The 23,104-nt window shown below is 40.7% G+C and overlaps 1 protein-coding gene across 2 annotated transcripts in view; it reads right to left on the bottom strand.

The window, feature by feature from the left end:
* Positions 1-23,104, bottom strand: part of kcnq5a (potassium voltage-gated channel, KQT-like subfamily, member 5a) — a 162,919-nt gene that overhangs the window by 28,881 nt on the left and 110,934 nt on the right. For both annotated transcript variants that reach the window (XM_079842995.1, XM_079842996.1), the window contains exons 3-4: positions 3,821-3,911; positions 61-187 (exon numbers count right to left, since the gene is read on the bottom strand). In XM_079842995.1, the coding sequence (XP_079699121.1) occupies positions 61-187; positions 3,821-3,911 (218 nt within the window). The remainder of the gene's footprint in view (positions 1-60; positions 188-3,820; positions 3,912-23,104) is intronic.

Below are 23,104 nucleotides of genomic sequence, written 5' to 3'. Positions count from 1 at the left end.
CCTCTTCAAACACACATACACGGGTGGAGAGGACACTTACAAAACACATTTTTATCTTACCAATGACACAGAACGGTTTTCTAGCAAAGCGCAGTCGTCCTTGCCATCCCCTGTAACGACAGCAGCATCCAGCCGACCAGATGCGAATGATGTACTCCAGACCGAATACAACAATCATCACAAACTCCTGCAAATCAAAAACACCTTTCATGACATCAGATGCACCACTTAATGGATACAATTAATACAATATGGTAATTAGTTCATTAAAAAGCTATCTCACAAAAAATAAGTACAAAACATGCTGCATATATTATGTGAAATTAGACATGGATATATTCCATAGACATAATGATTTTTATACCTTACAGACTGTATATTCTATCCCCTACCCCTGAACCTACCATCATAGAAAATCTTTCAAAAAACATCTCTTTGTATGATTTAGAAGTTGTTTTCAAAGGATTTCGGATATTACTGTCTATGTGGGGACATTTTGTCCCCATAACATAGGGTTTGCCAGGACCAAACACAACATGGTTCACTACAGGGGTCTAGCTACTGTAACATAATTAACCTCTCAGCTAATCCATCATTGCCACATTCCTGGTGCCTGCTAATTGCACCGTTAGATAAACCCCAGTTGAGTTCAGAGTGTTTCACATCTGCATAGAGTTTATAACACTGCTCCTCTCATGGAGAAACACCATACACTTACATTAAACTGCTCACTGGTGCTAAATGCGCTTACAATCAGGTGAAAAGTCAACACTTACAAGCTTTTTGATCACCTGGCATTTATTCTTGAGTACTAGGAAACAAACAAATAAATAATGAAGGCAAGCTTTGAAGATGATGTCTGGCTTTGTTAATGCCTGATTTCACAAATATCTAATGGTTGACAAATACTAACCTTATAAAAGATGTATACTGTGTTTAGTAATGTTTCTTTAAATTATACATTGCCATTCATTCATATTTGCGATTTTGAGTTTAACATATAAATAATCAGTGCTGGGTAGATTAAAATTGTACACAATTTTACACAAATTGTAGTCCATTACTGAATACAAATTACATTATATAAATTGTAGTTAGAAACATAATTACACATTAGGTAATATAATCAGACAACTTTTTGATTACTTGTAGATTGCTAACTTGTTTATAACTGATTTAAATAGTACAATATTTTACCATATTGATAAATACAAAGATAAAGAAAAATTCTATTTTCCATTACATTTTTTGTTATCAACAACATGAAGTGCACTAAACATTACATTACATCAGGGTTTTTTTGTTTTGTTGCCTAACTAGGGTTTGGGAAGGAACTGGAGGGGGTTTATATGCATTTACGAAAAGCCAATAATTAATTAAATCATAAAAAAGTTATAAATCACTGACTAATCAATAACTATTATTTGTTTATGCTGTGCGGCCTCTTAATTTTCCATGTAATTAGAGTCGCCTGACTAGTGCATTCTGTGTGTACAATTCCACAAAATGTTTGAGAAAGGCAAATGTAATAGATTAAAAAAGAGTGTGGGATAATCAATAAATTCTAAATAATTTACAGCAATTTTTGTTAAAATTAAGTAATAATATAAAAGTAACTATTCTGATTATGAGTATTTTAAACAATAATTTAATCTAATTACAAGTATTTATTTTTTGGAATCTGATTATGTAATCCAGATTACATATAATCAGTTATTACCCAGCATTGTTAGTAAAATATATGTACTGTATATATATTTTGATCGACACAAAGTCTTGATTTTAGTTTAGGGTTAGTGGTATAAAAACAATCAAATAAAACTAGGTGTAAAGCTTCTTCTCTGGTGGATCTGATGGATGTTGCTATTTTATAAACTAACAGAGCAAATATTATTTTATTTTAGTGTTCAAGAATCAGTGCTGGATATGCTTTGCATCTCGAATATTCATAATGTTTATGTCTAAATTTCAAGTACTCTTTGCAGTTGTTGATGGACACATGATGGGGACCTTTTCACAGGTCATATTTCACATTCTCTGAGGGGTAAGAGGCCTGGGATAGGCTTTAAACTGTCCTGTCCTGATCCACTGTGACAGCCGAGCTGAGCTTCCCACGGCTTGAAACAACACTGTTTGCTTATCCTGAGCACTATCTGATACGGAGACTGTCCAGGTCCTGCTTTCCCACCAGTGGGGTAGACGCCATCCTCTCCTGCTTTCAGGTCAGCTCAAAGTCCCTGAATGTCTCTCTCAATACAGACTATTTAACTGAAACAGGAACACCTTGGCTCACTCCAACAAGAGTCCGATGGGACGGAGGTGCTCAATCACTAAAAGCCCCATGCTGTTTTCTGTTGTCATCTGAGATGATCCCATCAGCCAGAAAAACATCCCAGTGAAAGGATGAAACTAATGCAAGTGATCCTCTTTTAACGTGAAGTACCAAACAAAGTTTTTAAAGGGATTTTGGAACACCAGAGAGCAACACATTTGATACCTTGTTTTGAGAGTAGTGATCCCAACGCTATGTCTTTCCTCTGTGACATTATCATTATAGCTGGAGTAAGTGGACTCCTCTATTCTCATAGAATTAGAACAATTATGTGTGTGTGTGTGTGTGTGTGTGTGTGTGTGTGTGTGTGTGTGTGTGTGTGTGTGTGTGTGTGTGTGTGTGTGTGTGTGTGTGTGTGTGTGTGTGTGGACTGGTAATCCCTACGTTATGGGGACAAAATGTCCCCACAAAGATGGCAATATCCAAAATCCATTTTTAGGTCCCCATGAGGAAAACATCTTATAAATCAGACTAAGTGATGTTTTTTGGAAATGTAAAAATGCAGAATGTCTCCTGTGATGGGTAGGTTTAGGGGCAGGGGCAGTGTAGGGGGATAGAATATACGGTATGTACGATATAAAAACCATTACGCCTATGGAAAGTCCCCATAAAACATGAAAACCCAACATGTGTGTTTGACACACACACACACACACACACACACACACACACACACACACACACACACACACACACCGTCTGGTTTACTATCTTTGTGGGGACTCTCCATAGACATAATTTTTTTTAATACTGTACAAACTCTATATTTTATCCCCTTACACTATCCCTACCCCTAAACCATCCCATCACACAAAAAAGTTTAAAAGTTGGGGGTCTGTAAGATATTTATGTCTCTTCTGCTCACCAAGACTGTATTTATTTGATCAAAAATACAATAAAAACGGTAATATTGTGAAATTGAATATAATATAATATAATATAATTATTTTTCCTGTGATGGCAAAGCAATGAAAATTCAGCAGACATTATGATTTGATGCTCAAGAAACATTAATAGTGTTGAAAACATGGGGCTGCTTAACATTGTTGGGAAACCAGAGTACTTTTTCCAAAAATATATAATGAATAGAAAGTTCAAAAGAACAGTTTTAAAGATCTTTTGAAACTGCATAAAAGTCTTTACTGTCATTTTTGATCAATTTAATGTCCCTGCTGAATCAAAGTATTAATTTCATTCAAAAAATTAAATTGTACTGACCCCACACTTTTGAACAGTAGTCCCTGCTGACATCACTTAGGCCATGCAGGATAATATTATTAACAAATAGCCATATAGCTATTAAGCAAACTTTCCCCCATACAATTTACTCAAGTACTCAAGTACCTCAGTACATTTTTTTCTTAATATCATTTTACTCTGGAATAGGTCATTGCAGAAATAAATGGGTAAACAGAAATACGTGTCGAGTGTTTCAGGTGTGTGTTTTGATTGTGCATCCACCGTACAGTAGGCTTGTGTGTGTCTCACCAGTATAAGGAGACAGTGATTGGAGAGGTCCACGTGAGCAGGGATGGTGGAGAACACTGAGAGAACCAGACAGCCAAACACCAAAGTGAACCTGCCAGTGAACAAAAAAGGAAAAGCATTAGTAACTGTATCCTGTTCTGTGTGACTTCACCTGAGCAACTGTGAGCCGAAACTAAAGGTTTCATTGTTCTGGAGTGAAAGCACCTTAACAAATCCTCAGGATGGGACATCCACTGAATCCGAGGGCTTTCAGAGTGGCATTAGATCACAATCAAATCCGGTGGTACTTTTCTACAGATCTTTTAGCGATTGACTAGTAGACATAACAGCTGGTGAAGTACCTGAATGGCATGGTGCACTTGTAGATCATCACTTTCAGCATCATTAAAGCTGCAGTGTTTTGCTAATGATGAATGTGGGCCTTGTATAACTATGTTACGCCGCACACCTGCTGGCTCTCTGCTATTGTCTGAGAGCTATTTACTGGAACATACAGTACATGCTTTCTTCTCCTGCCTCTCTGGTGCAGTATGCTGTATCTGCCCTGTTTCCTCGCTCTCTCTCTCTCTCTCTCTCTCTCTCTCTCTCTCTCTCTCTCTCTCTCTCTCTCTCTCTCTCTCTCTCTCTCTCTCTCTCTCTCTCGTACTCACCCTGTATAAACAGGCTATTAACATCAGCCTGAGGTGTTTGAGAACAGAGATGGACTCTTCATCTTCAGAAGTAGATGCAGCTGTGCGAGACGTGCAGCCGTATGCGGTTATGCGCTGTCTGAGTGAACTAGCAGACATCACTGTGACTTCCAGTGAATGCTGTCCTGTAAATACATTGTGTCCGGGAGCCTGTTTTTCTTTTTTACATCCAACACTGTCTTCTGTATTTCTTTTATTTGAAAGGGATCATGTTCTATGAGTTTGTAAATTATTATTATTTCTTTCCCCCCTGAGGTACACTTATAATTGGTTTTCCTCAACTAAAGTTCCCACCATTTCCCACCCCCTCTCTGAACCTTAGGCCTAGCCTGACAAGCCAGACCCACATCTAGATGTTGGGTCTGGGAACACACCATTGGCAGGGCTCAATCCGAGGGGCGGGATAAACTGTTGTCTTTCAAATTCCCTCAGCACGCAATAGGATAGCGCAAAAACCACCGACTCTATACACGATGTGATTGGCCTGACCAGAGTTTGGTTTTTCCAGCTCGCAAGCCAACGGAGAGTTGCTAGACTACCCTGGCTGCAAATTAGATTTGGGTGCGTCTAGATTTCTAGAAAACCTTAGGCCTGATTTGCCAGTGAAAGCAGCTTGTAAGTAGCACATATACTGTATACCAACATTAACAGTCAATTCTCACTTTGCACGTAAGCAATGTGATTCTGCAAAGCACAATAGTAGATTTAAGAGTTTCAACGTAGAGCCTTTTGCTACATTTGCTCTCTGTACTCATAGTCTTTCGATAAATAACATTTTATGTAATGCAACATATACTAGGGCTGCACACAGAGCCGGCACCAGTGGAGCACTGAAGAGAGGGAGTCGGAAGTAACGAAAGAGGGCATTGATGATGTAACATAAAGTATCCCCAGCTATAAAAACACATGTGGCCCATTCGGACTGTAAACAAACCTGTCGCTACTACAACGATGAAACTAAAAGCTACTGAAGAAATACAGATGGCAGAGCATTGCATAATAAAACTACATAAAACAAAAAGAAAAAAGTGCCTATGACAACAACATATTCGAAAATTCGACTCATTGAGATCGAATATATCGTTTTTTTTCAGCATCACTTGAACTTATGCCTAAACTACAATTTTTTAATTATTTTGTAACAGTTTATAATGCTTTTATCTGTATGCTTTGTGTTGTCATCCCTAACTGAATAATTGTAGGCATTCACTTTGTGTAATGTATATTATATGATATATATGATATACGCAGCGAATGAAAATAGGCTAACTTCCGTCAACATAACCAACGTGACAACCTGCTTGCACAGGGAGTGTGCTGGGGACTATTTTCAGGCGCTGCGTAATATCATTGTGCCTGCTGTACCCATGGTACGGCAGCAAAGTTCCTTGATCATTACGCAGGAATGAGAGTATAGTTCCTAGCCACATCGGCCTAGAAAATCACTACTTTTCATCTTAATACACGATGTAAGTGTCAAGTTTTAAATGGGAAAAATATCGAAAGTCTTTGATTCCTAGATCTATGCTAAGCATCTAATGCTATTTGCACTAGTGTAATATTACAATTCAACTTTATTTGGAGTACTACTTTATTGCACAATGCACATTTCGTAATATTAAGCCTAAAATATGTTTTAATATCACCGTTAGTAAGAATAGTATGATCTCTGTATAATATCAGTCTTTAAATGCAATGTATTTTAAGTGTACCTAAAGTAAACTTGCAATAGTTCCATTTTACACAATCAGAATGACTGAAGTATATTCAATTAGCAGACATATCCAAACATATCCAATTTAGCAGACTTTAAGTAAGCCTATATTAATAAAGTATACTAAAAGTACAATAGCAGGGTATTTATATGAAGTAAATATGTACATTTATTTGTAGTATACTTAAAATAAACGTATTTCAAATACATTTTGGCATTTTATAAAAGAGTTTATTGATTCACGATCTGTGTATCTATGTCTGTGATCAATATCAAACTAGTTGTGGCATTTGTCTGTAACTGTGTTAACAGCTGTTATCAAAGTCCTGCTGACAGCACTAACCTGTTCTTCTGTCTTTCTTTCTCTTTTTGTCTGAGACACAGCCTGTCTGACCTACTCCTCACCCTTTTAGTGCTTGGCTAACACATGCACACCCACACGGGCCAGACTCTTTCAGTTAGTGTGAGGGCTTCTGTGAATCTCATAACACTCCATAGTATTACAATCCCCAAAGACTGGATCGTGACAGAGTTTATGAGTCATTGCAGGATATAGCGCTTTCCATTTCCTGGTGGTACAGCAGACCACAACTATTACGCTCTAACTGGTGTTGTGCTACTCAACTAGAACATGTTTATAGCATTTAAACATGTCGGACAAATGTACAAGCCTAAGAAAAGGGCTTCTGCTACAGTCATTACTGTAACCCAATAGACATGCAAAACGGTAGCAGCAACACAAAAACATAGTCAGCTTGAAAAGTCTGAGACCAATAGTGAAATGCATTTATTTCATCATTTCTAATTTTCATTACCAATTATATTATCAGCATAACAATTTGAGAAAAAAGTTGAATGGAAGAATCTACACGGATTTCATAACGTTTGACCCTCTTTTTGCATTAATAACAGCAACACTCAAGCCGCATGAACGCCACAAGTTTGTATATCATGTGATCCAGCATGATTTGAGAGCATTGTGCTTTAATGGAACCAATACAATTTGATAACATAAATACAAATGTTCAATGAAAGAAATACCAGACTTTTGCACTATACAGGCACCCAGACACATCTTTCAGAGCTATTTGAAGGATCTCTTGCACTCTGATGTGGGGGGAAATGAAAATATTAGACCAGGAAGGAATGACTTTTTTGAACAAACAGCTGCAGGTACCAGTGCTCTGCTAAACACTCGGGCCAGACAATGTGTCTTTCAGCATTCAGAGCCGTGTGGTCACAGCGCCAGGCTCCCACAGACTCAGACATCTGAGCTTTCAAAGCTCAGAACCCCAGAGACCTTCTTCCATCTGCAAGACAAAACACAGCACCACCTACCAATTCAGCGGTCTGTGTAAATGTGCATGAGAGTGTCTGTAATATGCAAATGTTTTACAATCCAACGGAGAAATAATAAAGACGGAAATAGTACAGTAGCATGTAATGGGCTGCACACCTGTTTCTGTTTGCCCATGTGTGTGAGACTGTCTGAGATTGTGTTGTTTTTTAAGCAGGCTCTGAGGGGTTTGAGGAGCATTCAGGCAGACAATGATGACATGCTCAGAGCTGGAATTTCAATTATTTCCCCATGAGTTTGGCCACCTGCAGTGTGTACCGTCTAACCAAACATGACACGGTAGAGGGCGGTGTTGCGGTCTACCACACCGAACACACAAAAATCAGCTTATGTGAAGAAAAAACTTGAATGAGGCTGTTTATGAAAGCACACAGGAAGAACAAAGAGACAAGATAAGTAGAGGAGATGAGATGAGGCCAGAAAAAAGAAGTGCAAGAAGTGCACAATTTGCAAGAAGTGAGAAGAATGGAGAAGAGTGGAGAACAGTTGAGATAGGAAGAGAAGAGAATGTTCGAATGTTCCTGTGTTTAGAGAGTTGGCTGGTTTAGAGATCAGTCCTTTGCGTTCCTGACAAGATGAATATGACCATACATTTTCCATTGGATTAATATAAAATATAACATGAGTAATCCAGCGTCCACAACACAATACAGCTTGAATTATAATGGCTGTTCTCTGAATTATTGAATGGCTCGCACAAATAGCCTGTTGACATCTGGCTCTGATTTGGCGTGAGCCTCTAATGGTTCTCCTCCGTCTGAACAGGAAGGTCTGGACACTGGCTGCTGTTTCCACTGCAGCTGGAACAGACTGGAGAACACAACTCAGACCTCTGACCAGAGCTTCACACAGGTTAATGACAGCCATAACACTCAATCAGGAGGTGGCTTTTATTATATCACAGCCCTGACATAACAAAAGCCACAGGTTATATATAGGGGTCTGAATGTTAGAATCCGAAAGCCAGGACAGCGATATTATAGTCTAATAGATTCCCGATTCAGTACTTTCAGCTAATCTTGGACTAACAAAACATTAAGGGAATGGCAGAAATCACTACAGTAACACAACAGAGCAACCTTTTTTCACAAGGAGTTTGACTGACAAACGGTAGGACATCACTAGCATCCTCATTTCTTTCAGCTGGGCACATGCAAAAGTCCAGAATTCAAGCGAAAGTGAGAGAGATGACAGATCGCCTTCAGACAGACTGAAGGGAACATGCTTGTATTACTTGCACTCCAGATACTCAGTGTGTTTGTGTTTGAGAGTGTGTGCTTATTTGATACTGACTGTAGGATCAGCCATATGTGGTGTACACATATATGTTTGTGTTATCCTGAGCTAAATTAAAGATGTTTTTTTTCGGGCTGCTAGATTCCCGAGCATTCCTCTGGCTGGCTGAACGCAAGCCTGTCATGAATAATTAGGGATGTCATCTAACATGGCACATTGCTGTTCCAGGTTCAGTGAAGCCAGTTATAAGAACAAAGCCTTGCCATAAAGCCCAGGTGAGGCAGTTACTCAAAACTGGCCATTAGTGCATTGTATGCAACCACACGATTCACTTAAAAAAAACTTAGACAGGTTGTGATACACCATATTTTTGTTATCTTAAATTGATGAACCGTTTCCTCTGAAAATTCCAGTTCTCAATACCAGCATACAAGCAATTAGATTTGCTTTTTTGAAGGAAACAACACTGCTTGCAATTGCAACGTCTTGTTTTCTGTCAGCTGCTCAGAAGAGTTGTTACAATCACTGTACCATTCAAGACCAATCACCAATATGCAAACAGATGCAAGACTAAACGCAATTCAGCAAACAGTACAATGACGACGTCATCACTTGTTTTTTTTTTTAATGCTGAACATTCTATTCTAACAGTCTGAAGTCAATGAGAGATTTTCAAAACAATCTTGCTTCCTTAAATAGAAATTGGATCAGGTTTAAATGGACTCTGGTAAGTTTAACATGTCTGGTCTTTCCTGTTTTTTCATTGCGCCCTCAGTGGCCTAGTTTCCCTGTTGATAAGTTAATTCGTCTCCACCTGTGTTCATTAATCATCTCGTTCGTCTCGGTTCATTTAAGGCCTCCGTTTTCTCCCAGTCTCTGTATGTCCTCGTTTTTTGATAGTGTTTGGTTGCAGTATCCTCCAGTGTGTTTATTATTAAAACCTAGTCATTTACTTTATTCTTCGTCGTGCGCTTCTTTATATCAACCGAACTGTTACAGTAAGCAGTTTGAGCTGAATTAATTGAGGAATATCAATATAGTGGCGCCATGAATGCACTATAAAAAGAACACAGGCCAGTCAGGCGTATGCCTAGAGTTGGCAGGAAAAGAGGAGTTTGTTGGAGTTTAATTCTTTTCAAATTGCACTAGGGATTTTTAATTAACTTTGTTAACTGCTAGCAAACAGACTATACAGCTATTTGAGGTGGCAGTGTGCAGGAGTGATCAAAGATGAAGCCTAAAAATAGCTTGCTAAGCTTTGAGATAGACGTCTTAATGCAGTTGCATGCACGCAGGCCTCCAGAGAGGCATCACAACAACATAAACAAACTTATAAATTCCTGTACGACTATTGTGAATCAGGCTTCATGAATGAAATGCTTTCATCCACCGTTCTTCCACCAGAAACTATGCATATTTAAGTAATTAAAAAAGAGGAAAACCACCGAGATGCGTATAAAAAGAGAAATGCAGGGATCCATCTTCAAAGGCAAGAACAGATATTCATTGTCATATCTTTGAATACCAAAAAGCACATCTTTAAAAATCCCTCATGGAACGTATTTTACACAGCAAGTTGCTTCTGTTGCCACAATATTACTGTGTTTACTTTATTTTAGATTGTGCAGTTTCTGTGCAAGACTTCCCAAACTTTTCAGTAAATCTGTTCCTATTTTCAGTATTGGGAGTATAACCCTTGATATAACCCATATAATATGATATAGATTCTTAAAGGTTTAGTACACACAAAAATGAAAATTGTATCATTAATTACTCATTAATTACTTTTTAACTTTTTCAACACAAATGAAGACGTTTTTAATGAAATCTGAGAGCTAATCTTACGCAACTACCACTTCAAATGCAATATATTTATTTATAACCTGCTTCAAAAAGTTCATAAAGAGATCATCAAACTAATATGAATTGAGCGCTTTATATGATGAACAGATTTAAATTGGGCTTTTATGCACATATAAACATTGATTGGTGAACATAAACAGAAGCTCAGTTGGAACTGCATGATGTAATACTAATAATAGAAAATGTTTCAGTTCTTTAGAAAGTGAACGATTTGAGAGAGTAACAAAATATGGCCACAAACCCTGAACACACCTGAAACTCTGTAAGGTGAGAAATGATGGTCTTTTTAACATGAGGTTCAGTCTAATCAAGCACGGTGCTGTCCAGGGTCCTGAAGCTGATCACATTATGCCACTGCTGCATCAATACAATGCTTTGGCTACAACACACAGAGGCCGAATCAGGTTTGCGACTTTCTGATCATAATAGAAAAGAATGACGTGGTGTGTCAAAATATCACATTGTTAGCATTATGGGCTCAAACTGATTTACAGACTGTGTAAATAGGAGTTCAATAGTCCATCAGTTATACATATTCTCATATTTTATAATATCCAATAATATATTTCTATATCCTACATTCTAAATGATTTTTTCAGGAGCTTTGGGACACATTATAATAAATGTCAGCGGAGCTCCCAACTACAAATCCCCCTATCACTTTTACAGAGGGAGACAGTTCCCTAATCTCTTCCTTATAGGCAAATAAAACACAATGGACTGTAAGCCCATAAAGTTCAAACAGCCCCATCGCAACTGCAGGCTCCCAGACACCACAGCAGTTGGGTTTCTTTTGGAGCTTCAATTCACTGGGGAGGAGTATGGGGATGAGGATGAGCTACGCCGTGACGCCCCATTCCGTCTCCAGCAGTTTGTCTTAAGGAGGACAGGGAGCAGGAACAGACAGGATGTTCCCCTGCCAAAAGTCTATTAACTAATCCTGCTGTTTATACAATCTACTCAAGTATCTTACAAGGCTGATCGGTTAGATGAAACACGCTGTTTTATTTCTAAGCAACTACTTAACAAAAACACAAGGCCGCCAAAGGCATCTAAAGCCCATGGAGCATCCAGCTAAAGTTCACTGTACTAGTGAATGGAAACACTTAATCATTCAAATAATAGAAAGAAAATAATCATTTATGATTTTAATTCGTTGAGATTATGGCGGCCATTATTTGATGGTCATTACTAAACCGTGCTTTCTATTGCATGTATGTTGTTGCCGTAGGCATAATTGTAATATATTTTTTGTCGCTGTGTACACTACCATTCAAATGTTTTTCTTAAACATAAAAACGATGAATATAAAGAATTCCATAATAAAAAGGTGAAGCATCATAATAATTTAAAATAATTGTATATCATTTAATTATATTTAAATCATTTAAAATAACTATTTCTTATTTTAATATATTTTAAAATGCAATTTCTTCCAGTGATACAAAGCTGAGTTTTCAGCATCATTACTCCAGTCTTGAGTGTCACATGATCCTACAGAAATTGCTGATTTCTTATTATCAATATTGAAAGCAACTGTGCTGCTTCATATTTCTTATATTATTTCTTCTAATATCTGTTTAATATAGATCAATAGAAAGTTAAAAAGATCAGTATTTATTAGATACTTTTTTTATTGTATCGTACATTGTATCATTAAACTTTACTGTCACTTTTTTTTACCAATTTAATGCGTCCTTGCTGAACAAAAGTATTAAAAAAATGTTTTAACTTGTTCAAAACATTTTTAATGTTAGTGCACATCCTAGAGCATCATAACTTGTATAAAAAAATAGATATATTCTCTTATTATGAATTAAACGGAGAAAGTAATATAGTATAAGCCCAACATTAGCTTGTCAAATAAGCTATCCTATAACATTTCTTCGAGCACAAGAAGGAGAAATGAAAAGTACACTGAGGTGATTTAGTGTAATGATTCTTATGTGTAGTGAACGTCACCCGCATGGCTGGGGAAAGGGGGCCAAATTTCCATGATGCAGCATAGCTTGGCTTTGAAGGTGTGGGCCAGGAGACGTTTTGCTCACCCTCTTTCTCTCCCTCCCTCCGTCTTTTCCTTTCCTTTCCCTTTTGGGTACCATTAGGAGGAGTGGGAGGAATCGGCACAAGCTGTTTTCCATGTGATGAGCACAAATCCTGCACTAACAGGATCCAGACCTGGGGAAGCTGGTGAGCTCAAGCAGCTGACAGGGTTCATAAACGCTCCTGGCATACAAGGAAACAGCAGCAGGTTCTCATCAAACACCAAACGGCCTCTCCTGTGCTCCCTTGCTACCTCAGTGGGTCTCATTCTCTCAATCTTGCTCTACAATTGCTGGTGCTAACCAGATGTCAGCTTGTGTCCTGCAAAGCAAACAATCACAAAAAGACAAAGAGAAAAGAATATGGAGTGCAAAAGGTGGCGACAAAACCTAAAGAGCAAGTTAAAAGAGTCTAAAGAGATGTTTTGTCTACCAAGTTACAAACCAAGGGAGGGAGCATTAAAATGTTAATAAATGCATTAGGAAAAGTGTACATTTTATGTAATGTAACAGGCCACTATTTATGTTCTTCTCCATTTTTAACTTGCAGTAGTTAACTTGAATGGTTATGTAGTGTGAATAAATAAATACAATTGAAATAGTTTGATTTTAAATACATCTAAAATACAATTAAAATTAGCTCATAAAAGCTGCATGGTGAATGCTAGACCTTTATTTGAATAAAAGTATCTGCCAAATGTAAATGTAAAAAAGTTTTGGCAAAATGCTGTTTAGTTGTAGATGGAGTAAAGCATTTCATAATTTCCAAAATAAACACGGAACAAGACAAAAGAACAGATGCTTCTACAGATTTATGAGCATGAGGAGATCACTGTGTGACTGCTACTTTGTTGTGGGAAGAAGAAGAAACAAACATGACGTCCCTGCACTTCCTCATCAGTCTGGACCCCAAAAGGAGCTCATAGCATCCATTGAACCACATGCAGCGGAGAGGAAGCTCAAATTCACCTGTTCTCGAGCAGCTACCCATCGACTGAAACTCATTCTCTTGCATGTGCCTCTTTTCAACACTTCATTCCCTTTGTCGTCCATGGATGCTTTTCACAGCTCTTAACCAATGCTATCATAGAAGAACAAAACTGCTAAATAGAAACCATATTAAAGACTAAATCATGCTCATGAGCATATATAAAATCATTTGGGCAACCAAGATGTGAAGGACTGATTAGAAAAGTAGAGCTGCTAGTGAATGAGATTTGTTCCTCAATAATAATTCTTCAGACAGATGGAAATCTCCATCATTTACAAACACTTTGAACTCATTCACCCTAGAAAGTTCAACCACACCATGAAATCCCACACTCACTGCCGCTGCTGGCGGTCCCGCTCCACTAGCTCCATTAAACACACAAATGTGCTCAAACACAAATGTTCACAGGAAAGACTCTGTCACGGCTGGCTGTGCTGCATGTGCGCCGACATGCTTCCTCTGGTTAACACAGGTAAGTTAGAAAGGGAGACAATAAATGATCCAGGAAGAACTCTAGACATGGAGGGATAAGAAGAGAGAAAGAGTCATTATAGCTTAAATGAAGCTAATGCGTGTTCAAGAAGGAAGCTTTTCTCTCACACACACTCTCTCTCTCTGTCTGTGGTGTGTAGATTTCAGGTTAAGACGGTATGGTCAACACTCTGGGTGGACAGAGTTAAACCAAAAGAAACTCTTGAGATATTTTTCAAAATACAGAAGAGTTCAACCATCAGCAAAATTGTTTATAATTTGTTTATATTTAGGCCTGTCACTTGCAGTCACTTTAATTTATGGTAATTAATTATCTAACACACATTTATAATTTGTATATATATTTACATATATTATTTATATATATATATATATATATATATATATATATATATATATATATATATATATATATATATATATATATATACACACACACACTCTAAAAAATGGGCTATATGGCACTAAAAGTGCTTCTGGGCTCGTAATATTAGGGGAACCACTTTTGGTGCTATATAGCACCATATCTTAACAGGTTCTGTATATGGTAGTGGTGCTATATAGCACCTCATTCATCCCAAAGAACCAATGAAGAACAGCTAAAGAACCACTGAAGCACCAAGATTTGGTGCTGTACAGCACTTTAAGTGGTTCCCTATGATTACGAGCCAAATAACCACTTTTAGTGCTATATAGCACCATATACATTTATTATCATTATTATCATAATCTGTGTTTAAAAAAGTTGTGCTGGATATTTTTTTTCATGGTTATTTGATGAATAGAAAGGTATGGAAACTTTCTGCCACAGAATAAAAAATTAAAATGGTAATTGCGACTTTTTATCTCACAATGCAGACTTTTTATTTTAGGATTGCGTGATATAAATTCACAATTGGTGTTAGAATTGTGAGATATAAACTCGCAATTGCGTGTTATAAAGTCTGAATTGTTAAATTCACAATTCTGACCTTTTTTTCTCACAATTGGAAGTTAATATCTTGCCATTTATATCACGCAATTCTGACTTTATAACATGTGAGGTGAATTCTGAGAAGTCTTTTTCCTCAGGATTGAACTTTTTAACTCAAAATTGCTAGTTTATATCTCACAATTCTGAGAAAAGTCAGAATTGCAACTTTATATCATTTCTGAGATTCTGAGAATTGCAAGATGTAAACTCGCAACTGTGAGATAAAAAGCCGCAATTATCTTTTAATCTGTTTTATTCTGTGTGGCGGAAACCAGCTTCCATATAGAGAGGTCAAAAGAACAACTTCAGGCAGTCACTTTTGATCAATTTAATGAATCTTTGCTGAATAAGAGTATTAATTTCTTTAAAAATAAAAAATAAATCTTACTTGCCCCAAACTTTTGAAAGGTAGTGTACTACTTACAGAGTATACCATATGTAACAGTTCTAGAATAATAGAATAGTTAAAACATGTGACAGTCTGCATAATGGTGAGAACCATCCAACTTTGAATTGATCTGATCACAGTCTCTGTCTCACTTTCTCTTCTTCAAAAGCAATTTTGCCCCTGGTGGCTCCTCACACTTTACTAATGGATGGGGTCACTGCAGAACCCACTAAAGTGTTCTCCACAGCTTGCTTTAATTGGACTGTTTACAAGCAGTGTGCCGAAACTCTATTGTAGACTTGGGGTTAATTTTCACCCCGGCTGCAGCAGTAAATCTGCCGCATCAGAGGGGGATTTTCATCACTGGAGAAAACCACAAGCATCATACGAGCACATGAAAAGCTAGTTGGGTAAGAGCAAAACTATATTGACACAAAACGGTATTAACATGAGAAGATTATGACTGAATTGTCTAAAGCTAAAACAGCTGATGAGGTTTTTCCAGCCTTATCTGAACGTAAAAGAGTTTCCACTCAGTAGCAGAGTGACAGAACACACACACACTCAGCTCCAGACATATGTCTATACAAACGCTCACATGTACCTCTGGCTTTTTATGGCATTAATGATATTTTGAGAAAAAGCAGATGGGCCAAATCTGTCAAGCTTATATTGATGTTGTCCATGTAAGGATACAGTAGCCAGGGAGCCTGTCTATCCAAGCTCTCACGCTCCATTTTATACACATGCACACCTCTCTCTTTTTGAACATAAAAACGACATCCTACCCTTGTTACTCCTACCAAACTACCAAAGATGGAACTACCATCCTACCAAAAAAAGTGTTCCTACCCTTACCCCACCTTTGCAATGCAAGTAGTTCATGGTTAACTTATGGTGTAATGGGCCGAGGCTTGTGAACATGTATGAAGCAAGTCTTGTGTCGGGTAATATAGTGCAGCATATAATTTAGCATATAAATAAATAATAAGATAAACAGTGTCATAATTATATAACATTTTAAAAATACTTCAATTAAAATTTAAATCACACATTTTCTCAGACTTTTGGACCCCCCTGCAGCCACCTAGGCTAAAGCAATACATTATTAATGCCAAACAGCATATGCAATGGCTTGTAACTCATTGTTCCCTGAGGAATAAAATGGAAATGGCTGTGGTATAATCTAAATATGACAAGCAAACATATGGGTAGATCATATAAGCTCTCTGCACAGCTATAATCAAGGTGTGGAAACATTTGTCGTCCTAACGATTCAAATGAAAGGAGCTCCACAGGACATGACTGAAGACAGGATTCTGCTGAGCAGGGTGGTGCCAGTCCTACATTTCAATTTTCACACAGCTCTCTAGAATACTCGATTTTGATTGGTCAACTATGGCATTCTGCATCAAAACATTTTGTATAATGACCACTGAGAAGCATAATTGACTGATGTCCTTGGAAACCAATTTCCTACAGTGCTGGATTTATGTTCAATTTGCGTTGCGGACCTAATCACCCTGTCGGGGGTTCATTATCTTCTAAAGACCTGCATATTATCTCTGGCTTTTTCCTTCTGACCGTTTATGGTCTTTAGATGAAGATAAGATTCCTAACAATTACTAAACAAGAAAAAAAAGTCAATAGACCGAAAAAAAAGAAAAAAAAACTTGATAAAAGGAGAAATTATACTTATTATTTATAAATGTATCTACTTATTCACTGAAAACAAGTCTTAAATTACACAAAATATAAAATATTAAACCATTAAAAACTCCATTGTCACTACGTTGCAAGTCATCATACTATTATTATTATTTGTCCAAATTATTGTTGTTGTAAAGATGCGTTATTGTTGTTATATTTAAATAAATATTATAATTATTATTATCATCATACTTATTATACACTATATTGCCAAAAGTTTTGGGACTCCTGCCTTTACATGAACTTTAATGACATCCCATTCTTAATCCGTAGGGTTTCATATGGAGTTGGCCCACCCTTTGCAGCTATAACAGCTTCAACTCTTCTGGGAAGGCTTTCCACAAGGTTTAGGAATGTGTTTATGGGAATTGTTGACCATTCTTCTAGAAGCACATTTATGAGGTCAAGCACTGATGTTGGATGAGAAGGCCGGGCTCGCAGTCTCCGCTCTAATTCATCCCAAAGGTGTTCTGAGGTCAAGACTCTGTGCAGGACAGTCAAGTTCCTCCACACCAAACTCGCTCATCCATGTCTTTATGAACCTTGCTTTGTCCATCCCCGAACTGTTTCCACAAAGTTGGGAGCAAGAAATTGTCCAAAATGTCTTGGTATGCTGAAGCATTAAGAGTTCCTTTCACTGGAATTAAGGGGCCAAGCCCAACCCCTTAAAAACAACCCCACACCATAACCCCCCCTCCACCAAACTTTATACTTGGCAAAATGAATGCAGGCAAGTACGGTTTTTCTGGCAACTGCCAAACCCAGGCTCGTCCATCGGATTGCCAGACAGAGAAGCGTGATTCGTCACTCCAGAGAACACGTCTCCACTGCTCTAGAGTCCAGTGGCGGCGTGCTTTACACCAATGCATCCAACGATGCCTTATTTTATACATCTGTGGCCATGGAATTGATTGGAACACCTGAATTCAATGATTTGGAGTGGTGTCCCAATACTTTTGACAATATAGTGTATGGCAAAGTGATTGCTGCTGTAAGGATGCAATAACAACAACAACAACAACTTTTATTATTATTATTATTAATTGTAGTGTGCCACTCCACATTCAGTGTAGACTCAGCATGGGCAGGTGTCTTTGTTAGGCTCTGTGTGATCTTTGAGTGATCTTTACCCAGTACAGATTGGATCTAGAAGATGCAAAACAAACAAGCAGGCGAAGCAAAAAGGGGAAAAAAGATTTTATATTAAGATTGAACAAGAATTCAAAAAAACTATTACTCTCTTTCCTAACCACCCTCTCCTGGGTAGTGTTATGCAGTGGCAGATTTGACATAGATTGATTTGTGTCATTTCCTGAGTGAGGGAGCCATTGATCCAGCACTGACCTGTTCACCGTAGCATCTGCTTTCATTAGCAGACTAAGGGCTGTGTTGAGACCCACCCAAACAGGAGCCACAGGGAACAGCACACCTCTTTAACACGGCCATCTATCACAGCTGTTTACCCTGCCCAACAAACACTCAGTGATCAATACTGCAAGCCTCACCCCTACAGCCCTGACTCTCTCACACATGCACATATATACAGTACTCTGTATGTACTCAACGTGAGTGTAACACAGCAAATACTTTCACAAACACTTTGTTGTGCAGGTTGAGGTTCTATTTGCTTTAAATTCTACCCAAAATAATTATTTAGTAAATGCAACATGTTTAATTCTTTCATGGACGAATTATGATAACCTCAGTCAGGATTTTTCCCCCCTGTGTTTTTATTGCTCTTAGGGCATGAAAAACAAGATTTGAAAGATGATTTTCAGATGTCCACTACAGTGGACAGCATACGTTTATGGTTTAAACTGAAGATATACTGTATTAAACATAATGTAGTAATAACACACCAATATTGTGTGTATTTAACAAATCAATCAATTACATTTTATAAAATCATGTGAAAACTGTAATATATTGCAAATGCAATTGAACTTAACTAACCCTAACCCATACAAGTTGAACTCTGCATATCTTTGCAATATATCTTTGCGTATATCAGAACATGAGGATGTGATGATTCCATCAGAGATCTCTACAACCTGTCAAGGTACAACTGTGGAAACCCAACTCAGATGCTCCCTCCAGTGTAGCAGAGTATGTTGATTTACCCTTGTTAGCTGATAATTCTGATTATGTTCAAGATAGACACATTTCTACCATAGCTCTACTATGAGAAAACCTAGCGATCAGGTGTTTTAAATCTCATCTGAAATGAGCAATGTTGGGGGTAATGCATTTCAAGTGAATAATGCAAGCGGATTACTTGATGTTACAAGTAAAGTAATGGATTACTAGTAACGTGCATTACGTAACGTCTCGGTTACGTATGTAACCCTCGTTCCCTGAGGAGGGAACGGAGACGTACGTTAGTGACTAACGAATGGGGGTTTCGCTTAGAAGCCAATCATCTTCGAGTATTCAACAGCGCCCAATGGCAGTGCCAATGCCATGGGCATGCGGAATTTGCATGCGTAACTCCGACCCACCTCGTGGGTATATAAGGAAGTACGCTGGCAACATCGCATTATGTTACTGCTGCAGGAGCCAAGACTGAACTCCGCGTTCCAGGCAGCACAGCTGACGTGGCAAGGAAACGTACGTCTCCGTTCCCTCCTCAGGGAACGAGGGTTACATACGTAACCGAGACGTTCCCTTTCGTTCAGTCACTACGACGTACGTTAGTGACTAACGAATGGGGGATCCTATACAACAACGCCACTCAGCTGTCATCCAGTGCCCTGCGTAAGTGTGAGATCCCGCCACTTAAGGCCGTAGGACTCCCACTTAACACAGGATTACCAAGGTACACTGGGAAGCATATCCCAGTGAGGGAATGTCAAGATGCCTACCGTAGGGAGGGCTTAGAGAATACACATATGACCCGCTGAGGGCTGCATATGGAAGATCACTAGGGTACCAGCCGAAGGTGGATTTTTAACCCTAGGGGTGGCAGGGACTTGCCAAGGGAAAGACACCTGCTCACTGAGGAGGCTTACGGTGGAAATACTCGTGTGGGGGTCGCCGGAGGGAACCATGCACACGGAGCACCTGGCCGGACATGAGGGTCTGGGCTCGAAAGGGCAGACTGAACTGATGTCGGCGTAAGCAGTGCTGGAGGAGCTCAGGGCTCTCGGGGAGCTCACCTGAGGAAAATATCGCACGTATCCAGTCCTGGGAGTGGAATGGCGAGCAAGCGAAGACACCTGAGCCTGGCCCATTACCGGCCACCCGTAGGGGCGAGTAATAGTCGGACACTGGCTCCACTCGGAGATTATATAATCTGGCGAATGTGTTGGGTGTCGCCCAGCCTGCAGCTCTGCAGATGTCTGTTAGCGAGGCGCCATGCGCTAGAGCCCAAGAGGAGGCCACACTCCGGGTGGAGTGTGCCCTCACACCAAGGGGACATGGTTGGCCTTGCTGCTGGTAAGCCAAAACAATGGTGTCCACTATCCAGTGAGACAACCTCTGCTTTGAGAGAGCACTTCCCTTCCGCTCTCCACCATAACAGACAAAGAGCTGGTCTGAGGTCCTGAAACACTGCGTCATGTCTACGTAGGCGCGGAGAGCGCGTACTGGACAGAGCAATGCCAAGGCTGGGTCTGCCTCCTCCAAAGGCAGCGCTTGCAGGTTCACCACCTGATCTCGGAACGGAGTGGTGGGAACCTTGGGCACATATCCGGAGCACAGACCCGATCGGGCATTTCCAGGGGTCTTCCTGGCGGGAAGAGCACCATGTGACGAAGAGGTCCCACTTCAACGCATAGAGGTGTCGTGTAGACTCTGCCCTAGCGGAAGTGATGGTAGCGACCACCGCAGGTGGAGGGCTACTCAAACCAGCCGCGTCCCGTCCAGAAGCCACACGTGGAGCTTCCAGAACGCTGGACGCGGGTGCCAAAAGGTGCCCCGTCTCTGAGTGAGGAGTCTCAGAGGAATAGGCCAGGGAGGGGCTGTCGCAAGGAGTAGCAGTTCTGAGAACCAGGTCCGGCCGTGCCAACGGGGCGACCAACATGACCTGCTCCTTGTCCCCCCTGATCTTGCACAGTACCTGTGCGAGAAGGCTCACTGGGGGAAACGCATAATTGCGTAGCCCCGACGACCAGCTGTGCGCCAGTGCATCCGTGCCGACCATAGGTCAGGGAATAATACAGGGAGCAATGGGAAGAGTCCTGGGAGGCAACAGGACTACCTGTGCGTCGCCGAACCGTTCCCATATCAGCTGGACCGTCTGGGGATGGAGTCTCCATTCTCCAGGAAGTGGCTGAAGCCGTGAGCTCGTAGGCTGCACGGTTCAGGACTCCCGGGATGTGGACAGCATGAAGGGACCTCAGATGCTTCTGACTCCAAAAAACGAGATGGCGGGCGAGTTGAGACATACGGCGGGAGCGTAGACCGCCCGGCCGTGTCGTCTGTCCTGACTAGTACATGTTGACCCTTCAGCAACGCTCGGAAGCGGTGCAGGGCGAACCGTACTGCCAGCAACTCGAGGCAATTGACATGCAGAAGGCGCTGGGGTCCTATCCAGGAGCCCGTGGCTGCTTGTCCATTGCACATGGCACCCCAGCCCGTGGATGATGCATCTGTTGATACAACAAGATGCCTGGAAACTCGTTATAAGGACACTCCGGTCCGTAGAAAACTGAGGTTCGACCACGGGGAGAGAGTCTGTAAGCAGGCCCGAGTCACTTGTACCCGGAGCGTGCCAGACCGCCATGCCCATCTCGGGACTCGATCGCGTAGCCCGTGCTGAAGCGGTCTCATATGAAGCAATCCGAGCGGCGTTACCGCGGCTGCAGATGCCATATGCCCCAGGAGCCTCTGAAACAGTTTCAGTGGAACCGCACTCTTGCCCTCGACTTGTCGAAGGGAAGTCAGCAGAGACTGCGCGCGCTCGCTCGAAAGCTGCGCGCACATGGCGACCGAGTCGATCCATACCGAGAAAAGAGATCCTCTGCGCGGGGCAAAGTTTGCTCTTCTCCCAGTTGACCCGAAGGCCCAGACGGGCTAGGTGATGGAGCACCAAATCTCTGTGTCCGCAAACCTGCTCTCGAGAGTGACCCAGTATGAGCCAGTCGTCGAGGTAATTCAGGATGCGAACCCCGTGCTGCCGAAGGGGCGCAAGGGCTGCCTCGGCAATCTTCGTAAAGACGCGAGGGGACAGAGATAGCCCGAATGGTAGAACTGCGTACTGATATGCCCGCCCCTCGAAAGCAAACCGTAGGAACGGTCTGTGTCGAGGTAGAATGGAGACATGGAAGTAGGCGTCCTTCAGGTCGATCGCTGCAACCAATCGTCTGGACGAACGCATTCGAAAAGGCGTTTCGCTGTCAACATCTTGAACGGAAACCGGTGGAGGTAACGGTTCAAGACGCGCAGGTCCAGGATCGGTCAAGCCCACCGGTCTTTTTGGGTACAATGAAGTACGGGCTGTAAAACCCGGAATTCACCTCGGCTGGAGGGACAGGTTCGATCGCACCCTTCGCCAGTAGGGTGGCAACCTCCGCTCGCATGACGGGGGCATTAGCCCCGATCATAGTGGAACGGACTCCCCGGAAGCAGGGAGGAACCTGCGCGAACTGAATCGCGTAGCCGCACCTGACTGTCTTTCGCGACCCAGCGGGACAGCCCTGGAATCTGAAGCCAGGCTCCCAGGAACTGCACCAGCGGGGTCAATCGGACTACAGGTGTACCCGGAGTGGGGCAGCGATGCAGCGTTACCGACCCGGACAAGGGAGGCTGTTGGGCGTCCCGGTGTGGGGGTGCGGTTAACGGCTGCGTCCTGACAGAGGAGACCAGGGAAGGACGCGCGTTCCACTGGGG

This window comes from Gobio gobio (genome assembly GCF_949357685.1).
Source record: "Gobio gobio genome assembly, chromosome: 18".
NCBI classification, from domain to species: domain Eukaryota; kingdom Metazoa; phylum Chordata; class Actinopteri; order Cypriniformes; family Gobionidae; genus Gobio; species Gobio gobio.
Note: the sequence above shows the minus strand (reverse complement) of the source record. Positions and strands in the feature narration are given on the sequence as shown.